General features: G+C 49.9%; 4 protein-coding genes across 6 annotated transcripts; 3 read left to right on the top strand and 1 right to left on the bottom strand.

Annotated features, from left to right (window-relative positions):
• Nucleotides 1–372: 372 nt before the first annotated feature.
• LOC6547774 lies at nt 373–9,028 on the top strand. Of its 2 annotated transcripts, none has more exons than XM_015157200.2 (6): nt 373–550; nt 2,008–3,361; nt 3,421–4,390; nt 4,450–4,616; nt 4,679–8,598; nt 8,665–9,028. In XM_015157200.2, exons 2-6 carry the CDS (start codon nt 2,009–2,011, stop codon nt 8,795–8,797), a joined length of 6,543 nt encoding a protein of 2,180 aa, XP_015012686.2. In that variant the 5' UTR covers nt 373–550; nt 2,008; the 3' UTR covers nt 8,798–9,028. The 2 variants fall into 2 exon arrangements, with proteins under 2 accessions (XP_015012686.2, XP_001976569.1); XM_001976533.3 differs by lacking the exon at nt 373–550 and adding an exon at nt 1,194–1,659.
• A 116-nt stretch (nt 9,029–9,144) lies between these two features.
• Nucleotides 9,145–10,696, top strand: LOC6547775 (7-methylguanosine phosphate-specific 5'-nucleotidase). The gene has a single exon (XM_001976534.3). It carries the CDS (start codon nt 9,554–9,556, stop codon nt 10,511–10,513), a length of 960 nt encoding a protein of 319 aa, XP_001976570.1. The 5' UTR covers nt 9,145–9,553; the 3' UTR covers nt 10,514–10,696.
• Nucleotides 10,697–10,964: 268 nt separating this feature from the next.
• LOC6547776 (ubiquitin-protein ligase E3C) lies at nt 10,965–15,509 on the top strand. The gene is made up of 8 exons (XM_001976535.3): nt 10,965–11,716; nt 11,780–12,500; nt 12,569–12,980; nt 13,040–13,161; nt 13,220–13,984; nt 14,041–14,185; nt 14,244–14,943; nt 15,003–15,509. The coding sequence occupies exons 1-8, from the start codon at nt 11,381–11,383 to the stop codon at nt 15,168–15,170; spliced, it is 3,369 nt and encodes a 1,122-aa protein (XP_001976571.1). The 5' UTR covers nt 10,965–11,380; the 3' UTR covers nt 15,171–15,509.
• On the bottom strand, nt 15,422–20,509 carry LOC6547777 (lipase 3). 2 transcript variants are annotated; one of them, XM_001976536.3, is made up of 4 exons: nt 19,785–20,509; nt 19,399–19,557; nt 16,108–16,192; nt 15,422–15,878 (listed from the first exon to the last, which is right to left on the bottom strand). In XM_001976536.3, the coding sequence occupies exons 1-4, from the start codon at nt 20,442–20,444 to the stop codon at nt 15,565–15,567; spliced, it is 1,218 nt and encodes a 405-aa protein (XP_001976572.2). In that variant the 5' UTR covers nt 20,445–20,509; the 3' UTR covers nt 15,422–15,564. The 2 variants fall into 2 exon arrangements, with proteins under 2 accessions (XP_001976572.2, XP_026837031.1); XM_026981230.1 differs by lacking the exon at nt 16,108–16,192 and having other exon boundaries at nt 15,792–15,878; nt 19,785–20,498.
• Nucleotides 20,510–21,957: the final 1,448 nt, after the last annotated feature.

Below are 21,957 nucleotides of genomic sequence, written 5' to 3'. Positions count from 1 at the left end.
TGAATTCTATTTAATTGGACTTGGACTAGGTCATTCGTGTTCATAACCTAAAAACAGCTGAAATCTTTGGCCAGCCTGTTTTGGGCGGGCAATCGTGGGTCAGGGGTGCAAAAAAGCGCGCAAGAAGAAGAGGAACGACCGTCGGATGGAGAATCTAACCACACCGACATGTGTATGAGAAAAATCAAGTTGCTATATCGATCTTCTTATCGTATGGGTAATGCTTGATTGTGGTCGGCTTGTTCAAATGTATAAACAAACACGTTTTTCGCGGACCCGAAAATATCAGCTTGAGTTTTTGCCTACCTAAGCAGCTCTGCGTTCCATTCCGACATCCCTTGCCGCTCTGCCTATCGGACGCCATGTTGGATTTATCGCAGTGTGTTTGTCTGTCACTATTTGTGTATGTATTCGCCTATGCTTTTTTTCCGTCGCGTTGTCAGCGAGAGCAGCAGGTTAATTGTAAAAGTAATTTCAAACTTTGTTGCCCAGTTGCGGATTACCAAGTGCCGGCGAACCAACAGATTCGAATACGTGGCGCTCAGTGCAGGTATGTGGTCCCCAAAAGCTGCTAAATTGTGATGCAGCAGGACATTTGCCGGCGTGCGAGATTTCGTGCGGAGTGTAGAGGGTGCTTTTGAGTGACGCATGCGATCGTGTGCGTTTGTATCCATTGCGCCGCCATGTTGGATTTTAACTTTGAGGTTATTGATTAGTTTTCCGCAATACCGGGAGTTGATTTTAAAATAACCGTTTGGTGTGCTGAATTAATCAAATGCACTCAATATCATGAAACCCATACCAAAGGTTTTATATTTTAGAGGATGAATAGTTGAAAATCGAATAACGATTTTAATTGAGCAACAAAGCAGGTAGAATATCGGTGGCTCTAAATAATTTGCATGGAATTCGCTTAAAGTTATTTCAGTTTCATTTGGAGTTGGTAGTTCTCAGAAGAGCCCTTAGAATTAGTGTTGCGAAAAAACAGTTTTTTCTTTTATTCTTTCTGGGCAGCATATGTAATAACTATTCGCACATATATGTATATATATGTATGTAATAACACCAGTTATTACCTATCTTCAGATAGCTAAATTGTATATTATTTTGAGTGTTGTAAAAACAGGACATTTTCCGAAGTTCTCGCCGTCTTTTTCCAACATATTCGCGTAACCCATTTATCGGTAATCGAAAGACGCACGTGCGCCACCCCCTCTCCTTAAGAATCTTGCTGAAAAAACAACAACAGCCGCTAGTCCATGCCGTTCGTTCCCGGGAAATGCCTGGAAGTAAACAGCGGCCAGAGCTCACACATGGGCTCATACACACACTCGCAAGCACGCGTGTGGCGGTGACGCTAAGTCGGAATCGGGATTATTTTGTGATCTGATCGCAGTGCCTTGTGTACTTGAGTGTGGCTGGCGAACTTCAGTGCAACTGGAAGATGAATCCGTCCTGGAACTGATTCAACTGAAGCACTGGCCACTGCTCGCAGTCAAGAAAAAGTGCCAAGAAAATCAAAGCCAGCATGTTTTGATGCTGCTCTTCGCATCGCAACGCATCGCGTTTTTGTTTGTGTGGGGGTGCGGCAAAAGGCGCTAAGCCAACAACAACAATCGTGAATACACCGTTTCTGTGATAGAAAGTCTGTTGGAAAAAGTGCGTAGTATAAATATTAAGTAATTTAGTCATTTATTTTAATGTCAAAGACAACCTGTGTGTGTATCTGATGTTTTTTTTTGGCAGTGTCTCACTATTTGGAGACAGAATTATGTAGTTCCAGCACCTAAAGTGCAAAACTCACAGTCCTTTATGAAAAAATCGATGTTTTTAATGTGAATTTGGCACAGATTTGTAGTGTTGTATTGGCGGAGATCACACTATTTTCCGGCCAGTGTTGGTAAACCCGCATTAATTAAGAGTGCAGTTAGCACTATCCATCATCCTGGATTTTGAGGTTAAAATTTAGACAACGCGCATTAATGATTTTTTCCGGTTTCCCCACAGCATGACTTACGAACTGCCCCCAATCATACTAAAAGGCAGAGAACTGATCAAATACCGGCACCTCAAGCGAAAATATCCCGTGTCCAAGCGCTTCCTGCAGAGCAACTGGTGGAATGTCGAGAGATTCATAGTGTACGCCCTCAGTCCCCGCTGTGTCATCAGAAACTATGCCTGGCGCCGGCGGCGCACCCACCGCGTACGCATCATCCGGCGAGTCCGCATCCTGCTCTTCGATCCGCGGCTCAAGCGGATGATCAAGCGCCGCCTGCAGAACGTGCGCCAGTGGTCCAGCAGCCTAGTAAGTTACTACAAAAAGATGGGCAGAATCGTAGAGCATGAAGAGACGGAGGTGTACCGCGTGGCAGAACCTCTGGGAGCCGAGGAGCTCTCCAAGCAGATGAAGCAGCAACTGGAGCTGCTGAAAACGGGCAAGAGAAGTCTGTCGCTCATCGAAGAAACAACTGCCACTGCGGAGGTTCCACATAAGAAGCTTAAGCAGATGCCTGATATCACCGAGGAAGCCAGGGTCATTAATGATAGCGATGATCGCCTGGATACAGCGCCATCCAAGGAGGCTGCCGAAAGGACACCCACAAAGTCGCCCACGCAAGTCGGCTCCTCAGAGGATATCCCAACCCCGGCTACGCCCAGCAAGGAGCAAAGTGGCCAGACCAGCACTTGCTCCAGTGCCGAGAAGACAGACAAAGCTGAAAAGGCCGGCGGCGGCAGTAAGTTTCTGGATATGCTAATCAGTAAGGTGCGCGTTAAGAACTTTGCGCGGGTGGAAAACATGCCCACTGAACCCAGTGCGGTAACATTGTGCACATCCGAGGACGAGGGTAGCGAAGACTTCGTGGGCTTCGACGAGAGCGTTCATCAGCCGGGCATGCTGCTCACGCCGCTGGTGCCGAATAAATGCAAGACCACGGAGGGAAACTCCGCCTTCGTTAGCGAATCCCTCGATGCATACATGCGGGAGCACCATATCAATGACTCGGATTCGCAGCAAGACGATAAGGACAAGTTGCTCGAGCCCATGGGGCACGATGGTCAGGTTACTTCGCACAGCATGCCGCCACCGATGGACATGCCAGCCGTTCCGGAGGCACTGCAGCGTCTGAGAACGGTGGCGGAGAGGCGGCAGTACTTGCAGCGTTGCAAGAACCAGAAGATGGGAATCATCAACAACGAAGCCAATGTATACAGAGAGCTGCAGCGGAAGCAGCGCCAGCGAAAGGTGAAAATCGGGGCCATGCAAGCGCTTCAGGCTTCCGACTCCCAAATGCCGTTTACCCGCCAGGGTTGGCAGGCGGCCAGTTATGTGGCCACCGAGCACTCCAACTACTACTATCAGGTGGGTTTTTGAAGGACACTTATATTTGGACTTTTATCAATCAACTCCTTATTTTCCAGGTAATACAAGTGGACGGGGAGATGGTGCGTCTGCCGGGCGCCCAGGGCAACAATTTGAAGCGCGAGAAATCTCCGTACACTAGCAGACTCAGTCTCAAGGAAGTGGAGGAACTGAAGTGTAGCAGCCAGTGCTTGGATGCCCGTATTCGGCAGGAACTAAAAGTGATTCCCACAAGAGTGAGCCCTCCAAGGAACCCCAAGATCCTCAACCAGTATCCGCTGCCCGCCATCTTCCGCCCTTGCCCGTTGTCCAAGAAACCGCTACAGAGGCCGCTGGACGATGACACGGCCGCGTTGCTTCTCGCAGGTGGCAGCATGGCCGTGGTAAGCATGCCAAATGTGCAGCTTGATGTGATGCCGCAGCTGGGCCGACCACTGGACGAAATCGCTAAGCGGTACCTGCAGCACATACTGCCCCACCACGACATAACGCGGGAGTGGGCCGAGTTTAGTGTATCTACGCTGCAGGCGCCGCCCGCCAACATGAAGGATGCGGAGGAGCAGGCTGCCCAAACACCAGCCGGTCGTCGAAAGAGCTTCACCTTCGTTATTCCCTATCTCAATGATCGGAATCACATACTCGTACGCCGCGTAGTGGACCGATCCGAGCACCTAGACAAGAGCTTTAAAGAGGAGCCCAATAAGCTACAAGAGTTCGCTTTTCGAGAAATGCTTCCAGTCATGCCGGATGCCGAGCTTCTGGCTTGCGCAGACATGATCAACGATATGATCAACACGGTGGCCATCAGCTGCAGCGAGAACAGTTTCATAAGCGATGACCCGGATGTTTTAGGTGATAGCTCGTTACCCAGGTCCTCCGATCTGAGTCCCGCGAAGGAGGAGACTAGCAAGGACACGGATAAGTCGGGCGCCAAGCCAAAGCGACTGCCCAACAAGCAAAAGCGCCTGGCCAACGAACTGAGGCGATTAAATGCCACCATCATAGACGCTGCTGCTAGAAAAGCAGATGGTAAATTGTCTTATTACTACCTGTTATAGATAGTAAATCAAGATTATTTCCTTCTCCAGCCAACAAACCTTGCAGTAAGGATCACTGTCAGCTGGGCTGCCTATGCGCCAGCTTGGCAGGTACAGAGCTACCTGTGCGGGATCACTGCGGCAGGGCAGAGTGTGTTCTGGATTGCCGTTGTCTGAGTGCAGAGCAGGGCCGTGTCATGCGCGTGGAAGCTGCAGATGTAATACTCAATATATTACCATTTTATGTGACTATACAGTAACAGATCGTATTTTTACACAGGGGCGCGGACTTTCCAACGAAGATGCTTTCAACTTGCGCCGCAAGGCCACGGCACGACTGGCTAAGATGGAGAAGGACTTTACCTCTACGCTGGTGCTCACCGACAACGAGACGCTGCTGATCAATGAGTCGCAGGGCGACAAGAAGCGACGCTGCACAAAGGCGCCGAAGCGGTATGAGGACTTCGATGACACCATGTTCGACGAGGAGGAAAAGGATGTGGTATCGCCGACAACCAAGAAGCAGAAGAAGATCGCCGCTGCTGCTGCGGCCGCCGCAGCGGCTGCAGCTACTGCAGCTGCAGCTGCCGCTGCCAGTGCAAAGATAACGGCTCCTGTTCTAAGCCAGCCGTGCTTTGTGAAGGACACGGACCTGGCCAAGCTGAGGCATTGCTTTGTGGGACTACGACGGTTGTCGAATGTAGAGAACTTGGCTACGTTCTGCATGACCCACCAGCTATATAAGTGCTTCTGTGGCGGTGAATCTCCAGATGGCAAGCCTGTGGTTATCGAGAAGGAACAGTGGAACGCACCAGTGACCCACTTTAATCCAGATCTGGCCGTCAGGGCGCACTACAGCTTCGAGCGTCCGCCGGAGGAGACTTCGACGAAGAAGAAAGGAAAGGAAAGGAAGCCCAAACCCAAGCTGGAGCCTAAGACGATCGAAGAGGATCCGAATCCACAGACTCAGGCAGTGGAGAGCTTTCCGGACAAGACTGAACCCAAACAAGAGCCGAAACCAGCTGATTCCCTGTTCAACGATGAGTTTCCTATCCAAAGGTCAATTGAGTTGGATACCATTTTCAACTACTTCCGTTCGCGTCCATATCTCTGCCGGCGAGCCATTTCCATTCCCAAGAAGTCTTACCAGCGCTTAAACCAAAGACGGGCGGAACGTGTGCGGAACCAAATAGCTCGCCAGGAGACTTCAGAGACGGATGAGCTGCTTAGGCTGCGCATTCAGAGTGCCGTCATTTACTATCGCAAGGAAATCGATCGGCAACGAAAGCGAGAGCTGCTGACCAAGAAGACTGTGAAAACTCCCGGCATAGAAGTGCGGAATGATTCCGATGTCAGCGATGCTAGCGTGTGCCAGATGAAGAGTGAAACCCCCACCAAGGGTCCGACTCCTGTCAAGCGCATTAAACTGCAAATGGATGAGCCTCCTGCACAAGAGAAGGCGGTTCATAAGTTGGACATTCAAGTGCCCCGCATCGCCGCGTGCTATTCCCTAAATGCCGCTTCGGTGGACGTTCTTGCTTCTGAAATGGCGAACGAAGCAGCTGCAGCTGCTGCAGCCACGGGATCGGCACATGGTTCCACGGACACGGATTCCCCCAATTTCCGGTCCTTCTACAACGAGGTGGTCAAGAACATGAATACCTTGGTTAGCAAAAAGATGCAGGATATTGACCTGGCTCTGCAGCGTGAGAGCAAAATAATCCCGTCGCCCAACGAGGAGATTCTTTGCATTATCAAGTGGACGAATTTTCTTGCTGCCTTTGAATCCGGGTTCGTATTTATTTGGGACGTTCAAATGAAGACTCACAGCTTTCTGGCGGCTACCACGACCAATCTGATGCCCTCTGTGTGCGGTGCAATCGGAGTTGTTAACACCAAGTTTGCACCGGATCCCCAGGCACTGCCCTTGATGGCTCGAATGCTGATGAATTCCACGCGGAACGAAAACACCAACCGTCTTGCAGTTGTGATGCAGGGCAGGCAGAGTTTCTGGCTAGTCAAGGGTTTTCTGCGACACATGGAAGGCAATGCCTGCACAAAGCCCACGCCGATGTCTCATCCGCTGCTCACCAAGAAGATCAATGTGCTGTGCTCGCTGCTGGTGAAGCAGCGCATCCGGGAACACCAGAAGAAGCTGCAGAGCGGGGGCAGCTTAGCCTCTGAAGCCTTGAACAGTCCGTCAGCAGATGTTCCGCCTTCAGCCTCGCTACTAATGAAGCACCGCTCACGGGACCTTAAGCGAAAGTCTCAGGGCGAAGACACGTCATCCAGTGTGCCTTCAATGGCAAAGTGTTCCAAACCAGCTGCAGCAGGTGGTCCTGAAACTGCGACGCTGTCTCCAGCAGCATCTACTGCGTCAGCTGGAGCTTTAAGCTCTGTGGCTTCTACTCCTTCTGTCGGACCTACCAAGACTAGCTCAGGCTCTACTAAAAGCAAAAACAGCGCCACTGGAATCCGGAGTAATATCGAGTTTAGAAAGGTTAACCACAACGATGTCGATGAACTGCAAATCCCCGAGCTGCATAAGACAGACCACCGTTGGGTGGTGCTCGACATCTTTGATGACTTTTCCCACATCTTCGTGCCCTCTTTTAGTGATATGATCTCGCTGACCAGGATTCACAGCGTGATGCAGGTGGCCGAGGAGAGGCAGAAGGTGGTGAAGCTTCAGTTCTTTCCCAATGCGCCGTACGATGCCTTCGTGACGCCGTCGTCCAAGAAGAAGATCTACTTTGGACCGCTGAGCCTAGACATGCCGCCGCCGGTTCTGGTGCTACTACAGAGTGTCGATCGGAAGATGATGTTGCGCGAGGTTTACCAGCGCGAGCACTCCATTCCTGTTCAACGCCATCGCCGAAGCATGGCGCTCTGGGTGCTGCACATAAATGGGCAAGTGCACTTTGAGATCGACACGGAGTCGACGGCAAGGCTGGCAGCGCAACAGAAAAATTCCATTGTTACTTCTGGTCTAAATGTGGTGAAAATTCCGTCGCAGCTTTCCGTGGAAATAGAGAAAAGTGAAGAAGACGTGCCACCGGTGGTGATCATCGATAGTGATGAGGAAGATGATGACGTGGAGAGACAATTGGTTATCGATGAGCAGGATGATCAGCAGGCAGTGAAGGACATTAAGCAGGAAGCGGACCGCACATGCTTCACTATACAAACATTGCCTTCTAGTGACGCACTGCAAATAACGCTCTCAGATTCAGTAGAACTATCCCCACGACCTGCCAAAGATGTGACCGCATGCCACTTGAGTGGTGCCTTCATGCCGTTCATTGCAAACGTGCCCGCAAAGATTGGGGACACGGCTCCCGCCACTCAATACCTGACACCCCAGGTCCAGGTAACCAAGTCGCAAAGTGATCCCGAAACAGTCACGACCGGTTCCTCTTCACACTTGCAAACAGCTAAAGTAGCATACTCCAAGATCAACGAGTCACTCCAGGAGTTACTGAGCAGTGGAAACACTTTAACTCCTGGAGGCATCACGATTACCAAGTTGGAAAGTCCCGACGACAAGACTTTGCAACGCGAATCCGTCCTGAGTGGCAGCAACAACAAGCGCATCGCCATTACCGGGATTCATAAACAAGTAACCAAGGCGGGACCATCAACGGCCACAGTTCCGGTGGCCCGAGCGCCGGTAATCAGGCCACAATCGACCACTGTTTCCAAAGGATTACCCCCTATACGACCCGGTGCAACAGGACCGAACACTTTGGTCAGGCTTTATCCGAAACCAGCCACGGCTGCCGGTCGCAAATCCCTGCCGGTGAATGCCAAACCACCAGTAGCGACACCACGCCCTTCCTTGCCAGCCAAGACGTCTGAAGTTTCAACCCCCAAATTGCTTACGTTGGCAGAGCCATCCGCTCGTGTGTTGCTGCCAACAAAGCCTCCAGCTGCTGGGGACCACCTGCCACCACGACAATCTCTGCCAGCACATCCTCCTGCAGCTGCCTGTCCGGATTCGGTTAAAGCTTCTGGCCAAAGTCTCCTCAACGTATCCACAGCTCAGCTGCCAAAAGAAGAGATCTGCTACGGCATCTTGGCCGCCAAGGGCTTGCCGCGCTTCCGCGCCAAGGTGCAGGGCTCCGACTTCGTGGTCAAGATACCTGAGCATGGCTTACTTCGCTTCAAAACATTCGGGTTAGTCGCTAGTTTTCTCAGTCGGTGAGTGTGCGCATAATCCTTCCAAAAAAGAAAAGGTTATTTATGTATCCATCAATATGCTTGCAGCCATGTGGCGAAGGATCCTAAACTCAAGGAGTTTTTGCCGGCCCAGTGGAAGTTCCATGCCTTGGATCAGGTCAATAAACAGGTGCCATCAAGGAATCAGCAGTCACCTGCTGCCATCGTAATCGAGGATTGAGCGGTTATTTCATCACATTTTTCGGATACGGATACATATTAAATATGTAAACTGTTTAGTTATAGAATACTTTGTTATTATTATTATCATTATCATAAGCAATTAGTTACTTTAATGATGTATAGAATTGTTCAGTTGGAAAGGCCACTTTCTGTTCCATTATCACGCCGCATGAGTTTTAATCTTTGTAAACTGAAATTGAAAATATTAAATTTAAGTACATGAAAAGAACTTTTACGCTTATCACTGGAAAAACAAAATGTCAACAATGCTCACTGGTCGAAATCAAGAGAGCACATTTCGAATTTGGCGCTCTGGCCAGCTGATTGTCCGTTCCAAATCCCAAGCGTTTCGCATGCGAACAGCTGCTTGGCATGTGAACCGGGAAGTAAGCAAACGTCGTTAAAACTAAATCCATTGTTTACGCAGTGCTTTACCCACTTATGGGTATCACCTATATAAATAAAAGCTTGTCACCACGGAGCTTCGATAGCCAGCTGATAACTGCGAACGCTGCACCAAAGTGGAAAGTGGGCGAAACACACTTCCAAGGTCAGCCCTACATATAGAGCTACCAACACAGGCGATCGCCAATATAAGCACAACTACATCGATTGCCTAAAGATTTCGAAGATATCGAATGGTGAATGGTCAGCGCACTTCGGCAATCGATTTGTGCAGAATGCAGATACTCTGCCACCGTTGTTAGGAAAAGACCTCTGAGCTGCTAAACGAGAAGAGAAGACTGCTCAAGAGATGGGCTGTGACGAGAAGCGAGAGCCTGCCGGCGGCAGACTTCGGGTGCAGGACATTCCGGCCCTCATTCAGGACCATTGCCGCATGCGGAACCCGGCGAAGGTGGAGCGCATCATCAACGAGCTGGTCTTCGGCGGACCAGAGCGCATGCAGATCGTATCCGACTTCGACTACACCATCACAAAGCAGCGCATGGAGGACGGTGGAGCTGTGCCCTCCAGTTTCGAGATCTTCAACTCCTGTCAGTCGCTGCCGAAGAACTTCAAGGCGGAGACGGACAAGCTGTACCACAAGTACCGGCCCATCGAGATCGATCCCCACATGCCCATCGCCGTGAAGGTGAAGTACATGATCGAGTGGTGGACCAAGTCTGGCGAGCTCGCCAGCGGCTTCCCTTTCGACCAGTCGGAAATAGATCAGATAGCCAGCAAGTATAAGCATGCGCTACGTGACGGAACCCACGAGTTCTTTGCGGACCTCCAGCGCTTGAACATCCCCACGCTGGTCTTCTCCGCCGGCCTGGGCAACTCGGTGGTCTCTGTGCTCCGCCAGGCCAACGTTTTGCATCCGAATGTAAAGGTAGTCTCCAACTTCCTTCAGTTTAGGGATGGCGTTCTTGATGGCTTTCAGCAGCCGATGATTCACACCTTCAACAAGAACGAAACCGTGCTGAATGAGTCCAGCGAGTATTACGACCTGGTGCACACCAGGGACCACATCATAGTCATGGGGGACTCCATTGGGGATGCGGACATGGCCTCCGGGGTGCCTGCCTCCTCGCACATCATGAAAATCGGCTTCCTCTTCCACCACGTCGAAGCCAACATGGAAAAGTACATGGACACCTTCGACATAGTGCTCGTCGATGACCAGACCATGGACGTGCCCAGAACCCTGCTCGCCCTCATCGAGAAGCAGCACAAGCTGAACATGGAGGCCGCCAAGCAGAGTTCGCTGTAATTTCCGCAGGCAGTTCCTGAATTTGGTCTGAAATGTACTCTTTCATTAGTTGCTAACCGAAACACAACAGAAGCTACTAATTAGTTGGTTTAGGCTTAAACATTTTACTCATCTTAACGAATGATTGTATACATCCACGGACTCAAATCATATTAAAGACAACGTTGTGCATTGCAAAGGAAATTGGTGCTTGGATTAGTCGATAGTTTTCATGGCATTTATTAGCGTAATTAAGTGATAGCACACATGTGCTATGTACATTGTACATTGTGAAGATACAGCAAATGGATTCCTTATTGTTAATTCATTAAACCACCACTTTGGCGGGTCTGGTCAAGCGAACATTTGAAATCGGATTTCAATGGCATGCAATATTTCCGAGATCGGCGGATTCTATTGTCAACGTAGGTGAACGTAAAATTGAAACGTTCAATTTTGAGAACTACTGAGTTTTGAAATTATTAAAAGAATAAATACTGTTAGTTTTGGTTACTGATTTTCACACTTCGAAACGGGAAACTGGAACGCGCCGTCGACTAGGGATGGACAACCTGCCAGTCATTTCAGGCCAGTGCTGGGCCAGCTGTCGATAACTTGCTATCGAAATATACAAGAGAAATATACAAATCATTGGCAAATTGGGATTTTACGCATTTTGAATTTGATTGTATCGACAGGAAACCCGTGTAAAACAGTTGATTTCCAATCGGGTAGCAAGTGCAGCACAGCCACCGCGGAATCTCAGCATTCCGACCGCCGCCGCAGTCAGGTGAAGAATGCGGAGGAGCGTCGACTGAGCAAGTATAACCAAAAGGCTGGTGGATTCAATCCGATCCAGGCACAAAAGCAAACCAAAAGCGCAGCGTCATGTTCGGATTCGACGGCGAGTACCGCCGCAGGCCGGTGCAAAGTCTGGGCGGAGCTTCGCACACCTGCGACCGGGACACTGTGATCCGGAAGGCGGCCCTGGAGCGCCAGAAGCGCAATGAGCTGCGTCAGAAGGAGAACGGGGCGGTGGTGCTGCAGTCTTACGCCCGTTCCTTCATCCACCGCCAGCGGCGCAAGCGGGCGGAACGGGAGGCTTTCGACGTCTACCTAATGGGTCACAAGGATCGTATCGTGGAGGATGAGAGCCTTACCTTCCTCTTGCGGCGCCTCAACTTCTTCTACAGCATCCGGGAGGCCAAGGATAGCGAGCGACTGGTAGGGACCTTTTGGTGCTCCCTTTCTATGTACCTCTCTAATACTGTTCCCAATCCCCCATAGATCGAGGTCTGTCAGCAGATCCTTCGCCAGCCCGCTCGTCTTCTGCAGCATTCCTCCCCGGACTCTTTGTGGCTTCTGAGACTCTGCAGGCTGCTGGACACTTGCCTGCTACAGCTCAGCCTGTCGCACACGCCCCAGGCCATTCCTCTACGCATGCTGGAAACCTTTACCACCGTGTCCTCTGTCCAGCGTTATATGGAGAATGAGGCTGTGTTGTTTCAGTATCTCGAGCGCGTCTTTGGCTTCCTGATTGCTCGTAACTACTTTGTGCGACTGCGACGGCTGCTGGACGACAAGTGTCCGCCGCTGGACGGAGAGACTGTGCAAGCCCCTAGTCCGCTGGCTGAGGCCCTGCTCCAGTTGTTGCTACGTCCGCTGGAAGTGGCCAAAAGGGCTTCCGCCGGCGGCCAGATGTCTTCTATGTCGATGGCGGTTTGCCAGAACTTTATTCGGGACATCTTGGCCACGCCGCACACGGATCCTCTGCGATACTTTGTGCTACCCTGCTTTGCGCAGAATGTGGACTTCCCATTTGACTTGCTGATGCGTTCGCTCTTCAACACACTGGAGGCAGCTGGACCAGTGGAGTCGGACAGCACGTCTAGCCGACGCAGCTTTCTCTTCCACGGTGCAGAAACGGACCACAAGACTAAGCGGGTTGACTCGATTTTCTCGTCGTTTCTACTAAACTCCCTCATGATTCTCGATCGTAGGCAATTGGGTAAGTTGCTAAGAATTGCCTTATATCAATATTATCAGTAGCCATCAGTAATCGTTTATCTCTACTAGCCACCCTGCAGCAGAGCCCCCTGCTAGTGGTCTACGTCCGCCTCATTGCCGAAATGATGCCCAACATTCTGCAGCTGCCCAAGTCTACGCTTCGTTGCCATGCCAATGCCCCACATCGTCACAGGGACAGCGATGACGATTCCGAGGACTCGGATGAAGAGGATGGAGAGCTGCCATCGGTTCGTGCTCTGGACTACGATATGGAACAGACTTGTCGGACTACCGGAGAACTGAGTGTCAAAGAGCGCGACTGTCTACTGGAGTCCATTGCCATACTGAACGAAACGGAGCGGGTGGACTTTATTGTTCAGCAGCTAGATCTGCACATCGAAAACAGTCATCTCATCTATGCGCTTTGCGAGATCTGTCACAACCTGATGATATACAACAAGCATGCGGTCTTCGAGTACAAGTGAGATGTCAATGCACAATATTCCTTTGCAATATCTAATCTATTGTCCTTTCTTTTAGATTACTCTATACGTTAGCTTTTACTCCAAAATTCATTCGGGCTGTGTGGTTTAAGTTGGCTGCAGAGTCCACTCAACTAGGTTTCTCTGCTCCACTAATCCTTATCTCCAAGGGTGTTGTGCGTGAGTAACATTTAAATCCATCTGATTAGACAATTACTCATGAGAGTTTTTCACGCAGCCAAACATCAAGGAGTGGATCGCACTATTCCTCTTTTGGCTACTTTCTGCATGCTTTTTGGACGCCTGCTGCCCACTCTGCATGATGTCGAGTTCGTGGAGGACAAGTTGCTGCTGCAGGTGCAGACCACCATCAACCACGTGCGACTCATGCCCTTTTCCATAGCGGAAATTGTGCAAATGTCCAAGACGCTGAAGGACATCAGTATGGGCCTAGTGGAGCTGGCATTTCCAGAGACCCGTAGCAATCTGGCCAACTACCGCAAGGTCCTGGGTCACACGGAGGCTGACGACAAGAAGTTGCGGCATCAGAAACAAATCTGGGCCAACCTGCTCAATGTGGTCGTCTTTGTGCTCAACCAGATCCATACACGCGACCTGCGTTTAGGGTTCTGTCCGGAGGCTCACTGGACCGTCACCCGGCTCGACTTGCCACTGGATAGGCCCACAGATCTTCCGCTGACCCATAGTAGTCGTCTGCGTGGAATACGACCCTTTCAGCCGATTCGAGACTTCACTCGGGAAGACTTCGAGAACGGGCCACCCATGTCCACGAAACAGATCCGCTCGATAACCATTTTGCGCGAGATCCCCTTTGTGGTGGCCTTCAACAAGCGGGTCAGCATTCTGCAGAGCTTGGTTGCTGCGAACAAAATGCGGGTGCAGGGTAATATGCAAGCCTTTCTCCAAGGGCCATCCGTTTTGATCACTGTCAGACGGTCGCATCTTTACGAGGACGCATTCGACAAGTTGCGTCCGGAGAATGGTAGGTGTCATCTTAACGATTTTAAGTGCACCAGGTCATTAATTATTTACTTTTAGAACCGGATCTGCGCGTCAAATTCCGCATACAGTTCGTTTCCTCGCTCGGACTCGATGAGGCAGGCATCGATGGTGGTGGAGTTTTTCGGGAGTTTCTTTCGGAACTGATTAAAACTGCATTTGATCCCAACCGTGGGTTCTTTATGTGAGTATTATTGAAAAATTGAAGTCATTGGATCAATGTTCTCTACTTCCGTATTCAGGGTAACCACGGACAACAAGCTTTATCCCAATCCAAATGTAGCCGATCTCTTCGAAGACTACGAGAAGCACTACTATTTTATTGGCCGCATCCTGGGCAAGTCCATATATGAAAACCTTTTGGTCGAACTGCCATTGGCCGAGTTCTTCCTTACCAAGTTGGCTGGTAAATACGCCGATGTGGACATCCATCAGTTGGCCTCCTTGGATCCGGAGCTGTACCGCAATCTACTTTACTTGAAAGACTATTCAGGCGATGTAAGTGAATTAAACTTGGACTTCACTGTGGCAAGCAGTTCGCTGGGTCAGACGCAGATCGTGGAGCTGAAGCCTCAGGGCCAGAGTATTCCCGTGACCAACTCGAATCGCATTGAGTACCTGCAATTGATAGCTGATTACAAGCTCAACGTGCAGATACGCAGTCACTGCAACGCCTTCCGAAAGGGTCTGTCCAACGTCCTGCCCATCGAATGGCTGTACATGTTCAGCAACAAGGAGCTGCAAATACTCATCTCGGGTGCAGAGATACCCATTGACTTGGAGGATCTAAAGAAGCACTGCAAGTACGGCGGTGAATTCACTCCGGAGCACCCCTCGATTGTCGCATTCTGGGAGGTTTTGGAAGGTTTCGATGATCTGCAGCGCCGGCAGCTGCTAAAATTTGTCACCAGCTGCTCGAGGCCGCCGTTGTTGGGCTTTAAGGTTGGTATTGAATCGTATTTTAAGCCAACATGTGTTACTTACGTGGATTCCCATGACAGGACCTGGACCCACCGTTCTTTATCCAAAACACGGGAGATATGGAACGTCTGCCCACGGCCAGCACCTGCACCAATCTGCTGAAGCTTCCGCCCTTCAAAACTGTCGAGCAAATGCGCGAAAAGCTGCTCTATGCCATACAGTCTGGCGCTGGCTTCGAACTAAGCTAATCTGTCACTCCCCAGAGACCCAAAAACATATCCAATTATCACAGCCCCCACAGACGAATAAGAAACCCCATACAATCCACCCACCTGGCAGAGCAAATGGATGAGCAGAGCAGGACGGCATGTTGACAGGCAGGAAAACTATTCCAGTTAATCTATTACCAATGTACATTTGATAACCGCAATAGCTTAGTGTAAAGTATCAAGCTTATGAGGTCTGTTTATCCACGTTTTTCTTTGTAGTTCGATTCAGATTGTTTTTCGTATTACAAAATATAAATGTAAATCAATGCGACTTAAGAATATTTCAATAAAGGGCAAGCGTTGTCAGTCCGCACGTTTGATGCAACTGTTTCGTTGTCCATTGCCCATTCGTTGCATCCATTGGCTGGCTGCCTTAAAGTGCCGCCAATGCCACGTCCAGCTGCCAGGCCTGTTGAATAATGCGTTGGAAGACCACTTGGGGCGCCGAGGAGCCGAACATAAAGTCAATGTGATTATAGCCCGGCACCTGATACATCTGCGTAATGCTGTTCCGCAGCTCTCTGACCAGGCGCTGCACATCCGCCAGGCTGGACAGCGCGTCCCTGCTGCCGTGGAAGATCTGCAGCTGCAGGCGCACATTGGCCAACTGGTACGAGGGGGGCGTGGCCTGGCCATATCGCAGCCTATTCAGCCGGGGGGAGCGGTAGTCGTACTGCTGGAATTTGCCTGCGGACGAAGCGAAAGACTCATCAATGGTGGCTGCGTCCCATTTAATGCGCCACCCCACTGGGATGGCATGCACAGGGAGAATTCCCTCTGTTTCCCCCTGTACAGATTGAAACATTTTCGAAAGTTCCTTACTCTTGGAAGAATGTGATGTCGGGGAGCGGTGTAGTATATCATATCTAAAAATGCTTGAAACACGAACCGATTTCTCGCAGTGCATCCGACTTACCGCTATTGATGAGCTGCCCAAAGTGCTGCAGCTGGCCCCGCGAGATGCCCGCCGGCGTCGTCTCCAGGATGCGTGGCAAGATGCTCTGGCAACGGAAGAGAAGGCAGGCCATTTTGTTAGGCTTAAGTTCCCGAATCGCTTTAATTTTATGAGCAGCCGCCGGAAACAGGACCCCTCGCCCCGCCTGACCACTCATGTGTGTATCGGTGTGTGTTCAGGCTGCTATTTCCGTTTCATTGCGACACAAAGCATATGCGGAAGTGCACACAAGCACACTCGCACTCGCACTCACACACGCCCACTCACACATGAACGGGCACAGGAGCGAGGACTCGGGCCAAAGGCCAAGAGGTCCTTGCTTTGATCCTGCGGAGGCGGCGCCGGCTGAGTTTATATTGCGGGTATTTGTTTTGAAATTAGCTGCTTTCTCGCTTACTCGCTTACTCGCTAACTTGCCGCATTCCCAGCCCCTGATTAAGGTAAGTGCAGTGAGCTCTTCAGTTTTGTGTGGAGATTGATATTGATATTGATACCGATTGAATTGCCAGCGGATTTGAAAAGGCGGCTGGGGCAGGTCTCGGAAAAGCCCTCCAACGAAATGCTGATGCAAGTGGCTTACACAGGTGAGTGTGTGGGCCGTGGGAAATTGGCTGGGAAATGGGTTAAGGAAAGCAAGGAGTTCAAAGAAGCAACGAAAATGAGTATGTATTTTTGCCTACTATTGGTTTCGGGCTCATATTTAATCTCTAGATGTCACTACGTGCAACCTATAGATAACCTATTTTGTTGTTACTAGGCACCTTTTTGTTGTGCCACAAATCGGCTGTACAAATTATAGTGCTAAGCACAAAAATGTAATGCGTTAATGAGTCTCTCGATTACAATTGTAAATAATATTATTTGCGGCTTCTAAATTTAGTACCCCACGCAGAAAAGGCAAAGCTGATTGTAAACTAAATGGGGCTGAAGAGCTTCATCAATTTAATTGGGCAGTTTTGCTTGTGGGCTTTTCTGTAAATTCGCTTTAAATCCGAAAATCGTTGTTTAAACAGAGTAACTGAAAAAATCAGTCCCCTTTTTGCCGACTCCGTGATGCTGGCCACTTTTTGCGACCCCTCAGTTATAGCATTTTATGTAAATCGGCCGACTTTAAAATGCCATGACAAGCCATTGAAACGTTGCATGCGTCCTGCGGCGACACATTTTTTGTTTTGATGTTTATTTGATTTTCCGCCTGGCCGTTGCATTTCCCATTTACCATTTCCCATTTACCATTTTCCTTTTTGCAGGCAGCGGCAGTGGCAGCGGCAGCCAGCAACTTGTGGCAAATACTGGCAATTTTGTGCCGCCAGCTTGTTTGTGTTTCCCGAGTTTTTCCTTTGGTTTCCCTTGCCATCATCCCTTGCATTTATTTTTCCTACATCTCGAATTTTGTATTTTTCTGCACTTCGGCTGCAATCTTATTCGACGCACTGCAGTTTTCCAAGAGTGTTGAACTTTGGGCGTCGTGGGTGTGGGAGGGTCGCCGGGTTACTAAATATGCACAAATATTTATTCGGACCTCCATCTGGGTGGTGTGGCATGTTCGGCAGTTGTCGCAAGTATCGCAAGTATCGCAAGTGTCGCCTCGCTCCATTTGCCCAAGCTCGGCGTCTTTCATGTATTTGCTTAACAATTTTCCGCTGCCGGATCTGGTTTGTTGACTTTTTCGTGGAGGTTATGACTGCACACAGTATCTGTGACTCTCGAGTCAAGTGGCAGTAGCTCCGGGAATTTGTTTTCGAGTTAAACAGTCGCATCGGAAACAATAGTTCGCAAACTGCAGTTTGGCAACTACTTTTTGGAGGGGAGTTCTCTTACAGACACACGTTTTCACTGATACTCGCACTAAAAGTACACTCTATTCAGCTAGCTAATCACAAAGAAAATAGTTTTAGTCTATAGTTTGAATAATCGCCTTGGTCTCTACTGAACTTTTACCCATGTTTATTTAAAATGCATTTAAAACGTGTACCCCAGGCCTCCACTCCCCGCTTATTCCTTGGATTATTCAACGCCTGAAGTGCTTATTTATGGCCGCATATGTGAAAGGATTCGAGAACTGTGTGCGCGGGAACTTCCTAACCTTATTTGTGCTCTCCGGGCAACTAAAAAAGCTAAAATCCCGCTTTGCATCGCTGTGTCCAGGGCCGCAGCCAATTGGCCAAAGCGCCACTTTAATAACTTACAAGCGCCACTTGGCACCCAGGTTCGACCCCGATTCAGACCTGATTCCGCCCCCAAAACACACCAGAACAGCCCAACTACTCACCTCGGATCCGGATGGTAAGCCTTTTGAGCACGCGCCCCGAAAACACTCCGAACACACAGATAAGCCATAAAGTTGCTTCCTTCGTTGCACGGTCGCGATTTATTTGCCATATTTCACGGCAAAGCAAAATTTAAATGCACCGTGTGCGCGGGAAACAAAAAGTGTTCAAGGCACCGTGGCGTATACGTAATGTGTGTTACACTCTAGCTGGCCGCCAGCTGGAGCGGCGTTTTCGGGGGAGGGGGAAAGTTTGCTGCACCTTTCGGTTGCACTTTATGGCGGGCACAGAGTCTTTTCGGAAATACTCTAAGTACTCATTTTCAATTCTACGAAATATGGGATCTATTTGCATACCTATTTGGCACCAATTTCTTGAAGTTTAATATTTGCTTCTATTCAGTTGTTCTAAGTAATTGTTGTCTAAGTAATATGGGATCTATATGCACCTATTTGGCACCTATTTCTTTAATAATTTTAAGTTTAATATTTACTTCTATTCAGTTGAACACTAAGCTGACTTAAAAAGATTTATATACTTCGTTTTGCATATTGATTTAATGTGGATACACGTTACTTGATTACTGAAAAAGGGCCATTCGTGCACTCGCACCAATTAACCCGCTCAGTTGGGCATTTATCACCCCTTCCTAATCCCCTAAATCCGCATCCACAATAGTCCTGGACCGGCTGGCCACCAGGAAGCCTGCCCGGCCAGAGCAGCTCGCTTACGCATTTAAATTCAAATAACTTTTATTACCGAAACTAAGGCCTCCACCCCCCGTTTTTCGCATTCGGCCCTCGATAGTACGTATGTTTGTCTGTTTCCGGGAGTTTTGGGGGGCGGCCTTGAGGGGGAGTGAGAGGGGGAGAGGGGAGCTGGTCCCACTCCAGAGTGCAATAAAAACTTTTGCATACAAGAGGAAAAAAGTTCGGGGCGCTTTGTTGGCTAAATTATGGCCCGCATATATAATCGTACTCACACGATCCAATGGATAGTCGCTGAAGCCCACGTAGAGGGAGGTGAAGAGGGTGCACAGGGCGTAGGTGGGCCGGGAGGCGGAGCAGAAGAACTGGCCGCCCACCCGGGTCAGCGCTGTCGCGGGGAGCAGCTCGTGGAGGCCAAGTTTGTTCAGCAGCAGCTGCACGGAGGAAAAGCCATCTTTTATCTTTTGAATTGAAATATAATATGTTCTATTTCCTGTTCCCTATTCCTTGTTCCTTTCACCTGTTACTATTTATTTGTTTTTCGCAAGAGCTCTTGCTGCTCCAGTGGAACAAGTTACAATGTTAATCTTCTCTGACACACTGCGTACTCCGCCGAGTGACAGAGCTTATCACTCGCGCAGCCCGCATCAAGTATACGCACCGTGACCATGGCGCTGTCGCTGGCCAGCAGCCGCAGTGGCGGACTGCTCAGGTGCTGGAGGAACGCGACCGGAGCCAGCAGAGCGGCGTTGGCAAACCGCGCATTGTACTCCGGCCGCTGGGAGAGCAGGACCAGGAGCACGGTGGTGCCCTGCGAGTGGCCGACGTAGTGCAGCTGGCGGCGACTCGTCCGCGCCAGCACGTAATCCACGATGGCGGGCAGGTCGTAGATGCCAATCTCGTGCCAGCTGAACTGCCAGAAGCGGGCGTCGCTTGTCCGGAGCGTGCGATGCTCGCGCGAATGGGTGGTGCCCCTGGCGTTTCCCAGCCAGACGTCAAAGCAGCGCGCATGCAGCTCCAGCGCCAGGGATCTGCCCCTTCCGGCCGACACGAAATCGCCGGCGGATCCCAGGAGGCCGTGCATCAGGAGGAAGGGGCGCAGCTGCTGCGGGCAGCGACGATTCTGGGGCGCGGGAATGCGGTGCAGGCTCAGCCGGTAGCCATCGGCGGTCTCCACGCGATGCACTTGGCACTGGAGCTGCTGCCGCTGCACCACCTGGCATACTGAGTCTATCAGCGGCGTCCTCTGGCCGCTGACCGAAACGGACACCACCACCACCACCACCACGATCTCTGCGTAGAACACCCATCCGCAACTCATTCTGCTCGACTTGGAGTGCAGGCGTTAAGACATGACTGTTGCCACGAGACGTGCGAACGGATACTGCGGCGTTCGGGGCTTCGCTTTGGGTTTTTGTGTTCTGTGTTTGCCAATACGTATACGCAACGTGGGCTGCCAGGCGGGGCAGCGGGGCTGGGCACTCTGAATGGAGCTTTAGGTAAACACATGGGCATCTTTTGTTGACTGGCAATCGATGTGTGCTGTGCAGCACACAGGTGGCCTAGAACGCTAAGATATGCAGTTTTCAAGTAGCTACTGCTGTTCAACAAAATAAATCAATTTGAATGTACAACTCTTGGCTTTTTTAGCTAATGGCTCATACAATTTATAACTTAATATGAGTAATGTTTAATCATTACTTCGTAGCCAGGAAACCACAGTTAAAGCTCGATCTAATTATACCAGACCTAATTAAAGCGAAGCTCAAGCTGGATGGTGTTAATTTCGAGCACTTGATCAAATTACCTGCTTTGGAACCCCGAGCGCTAATTAGTCGGATTAATTTACTTGCAACTTTCCACCGATTTGGCGCCATACACTCGTATGCGCATATAGTTTCCATGCCAGCGACGAGCTGATGAGGAGCAAACCGCAGTCTGCTGCACAATGCATCTGGATGCGGAGACGAAATCAAATATGCACCGACGTTTGAGTACACATCATGTATAATGAGCGACTGACCGACTGAATGACTGAGTGACTGAGTGACTGTGCGACTGAGTGACTGAGTGACCGATTGTTTGAGTGACTGGCAGTGGACAGCAGATGTGGGCCAGCCTATGCGAGGTGCGAGCTGAATGGCCAGGACGTGTTGAAAATGCAATCGTGCTAATTAAAGCGACCGCGACACAGGGCGTGTGAAATTATTATGGAGTGTAGATGCAGCTGCGAGGTTCCTGAAAATGATACGGATAGCAGCGAGTGGTCTCTGTGGCCAGAAATTGCAATATTGGAGCGCCGAGGTCAGCCATTTAATGGCAGTGCCATTCAAACGCTTCCATCTGCAGCTCCTTGATATGAGCTCCATGGCCAAACTTCAACAGAAGCCGCAAAACTTTTAGAGTCCTGTTCAAATGGAGCCCATCACATATTAAGCGACTTAAGCTACGAAGTTGTGGACTCTGACTTATGGAAATTAATTTGAGCTCGAGAAAGAAAGCAAATTGCTGGCACATGAAAATAAAATCAAGGGGAGTAGTAGCTTCAGCTCAGTAAATATGACTCAAGGACACTTGGCTGGCTGTGGAATCCCTTTGGCCACTTACACTCGAGCAGGCGGAATCTCCGGCCACCTCCACTTCCTCCTCCTCCGGAGCCATTTGAAATGTGATTTTAATACTTTCTCGCACAAAGCTACTTAAAGTTTGCCCTGCTTGGCGCTTAATTCGTTTTCGTTTCGTTTCGTTTCCTTCCTTCCTTTTGTCAACAGCTAACAAAACAAGCCAAAAAAATAGAAATAAAAGTTTTTGTAAATTGAGTTAAGTTAATTTTT

Source organism: Drosophila erecta, unplaced genomic scaffold, assembly GCF_003286155.1.
Source record: "Drosophila erecta strain 14021-0224.00,06,07 unplaced genomic scaffold, DereRS2 tig00000092-arrow-pilon, whole genome shotgun sequence".
Lineage (NCBI taxonomy): Eukaryota > Metazoa > Arthropoda > Insecta > Diptera > Drosophilidae > Drosophila > Drosophila erecta.
The sequence above is the reverse complement of the archived record's forward strand: the minus strand, read 5'-3'. Positions and strand labels throughout refer to the sequence as shown.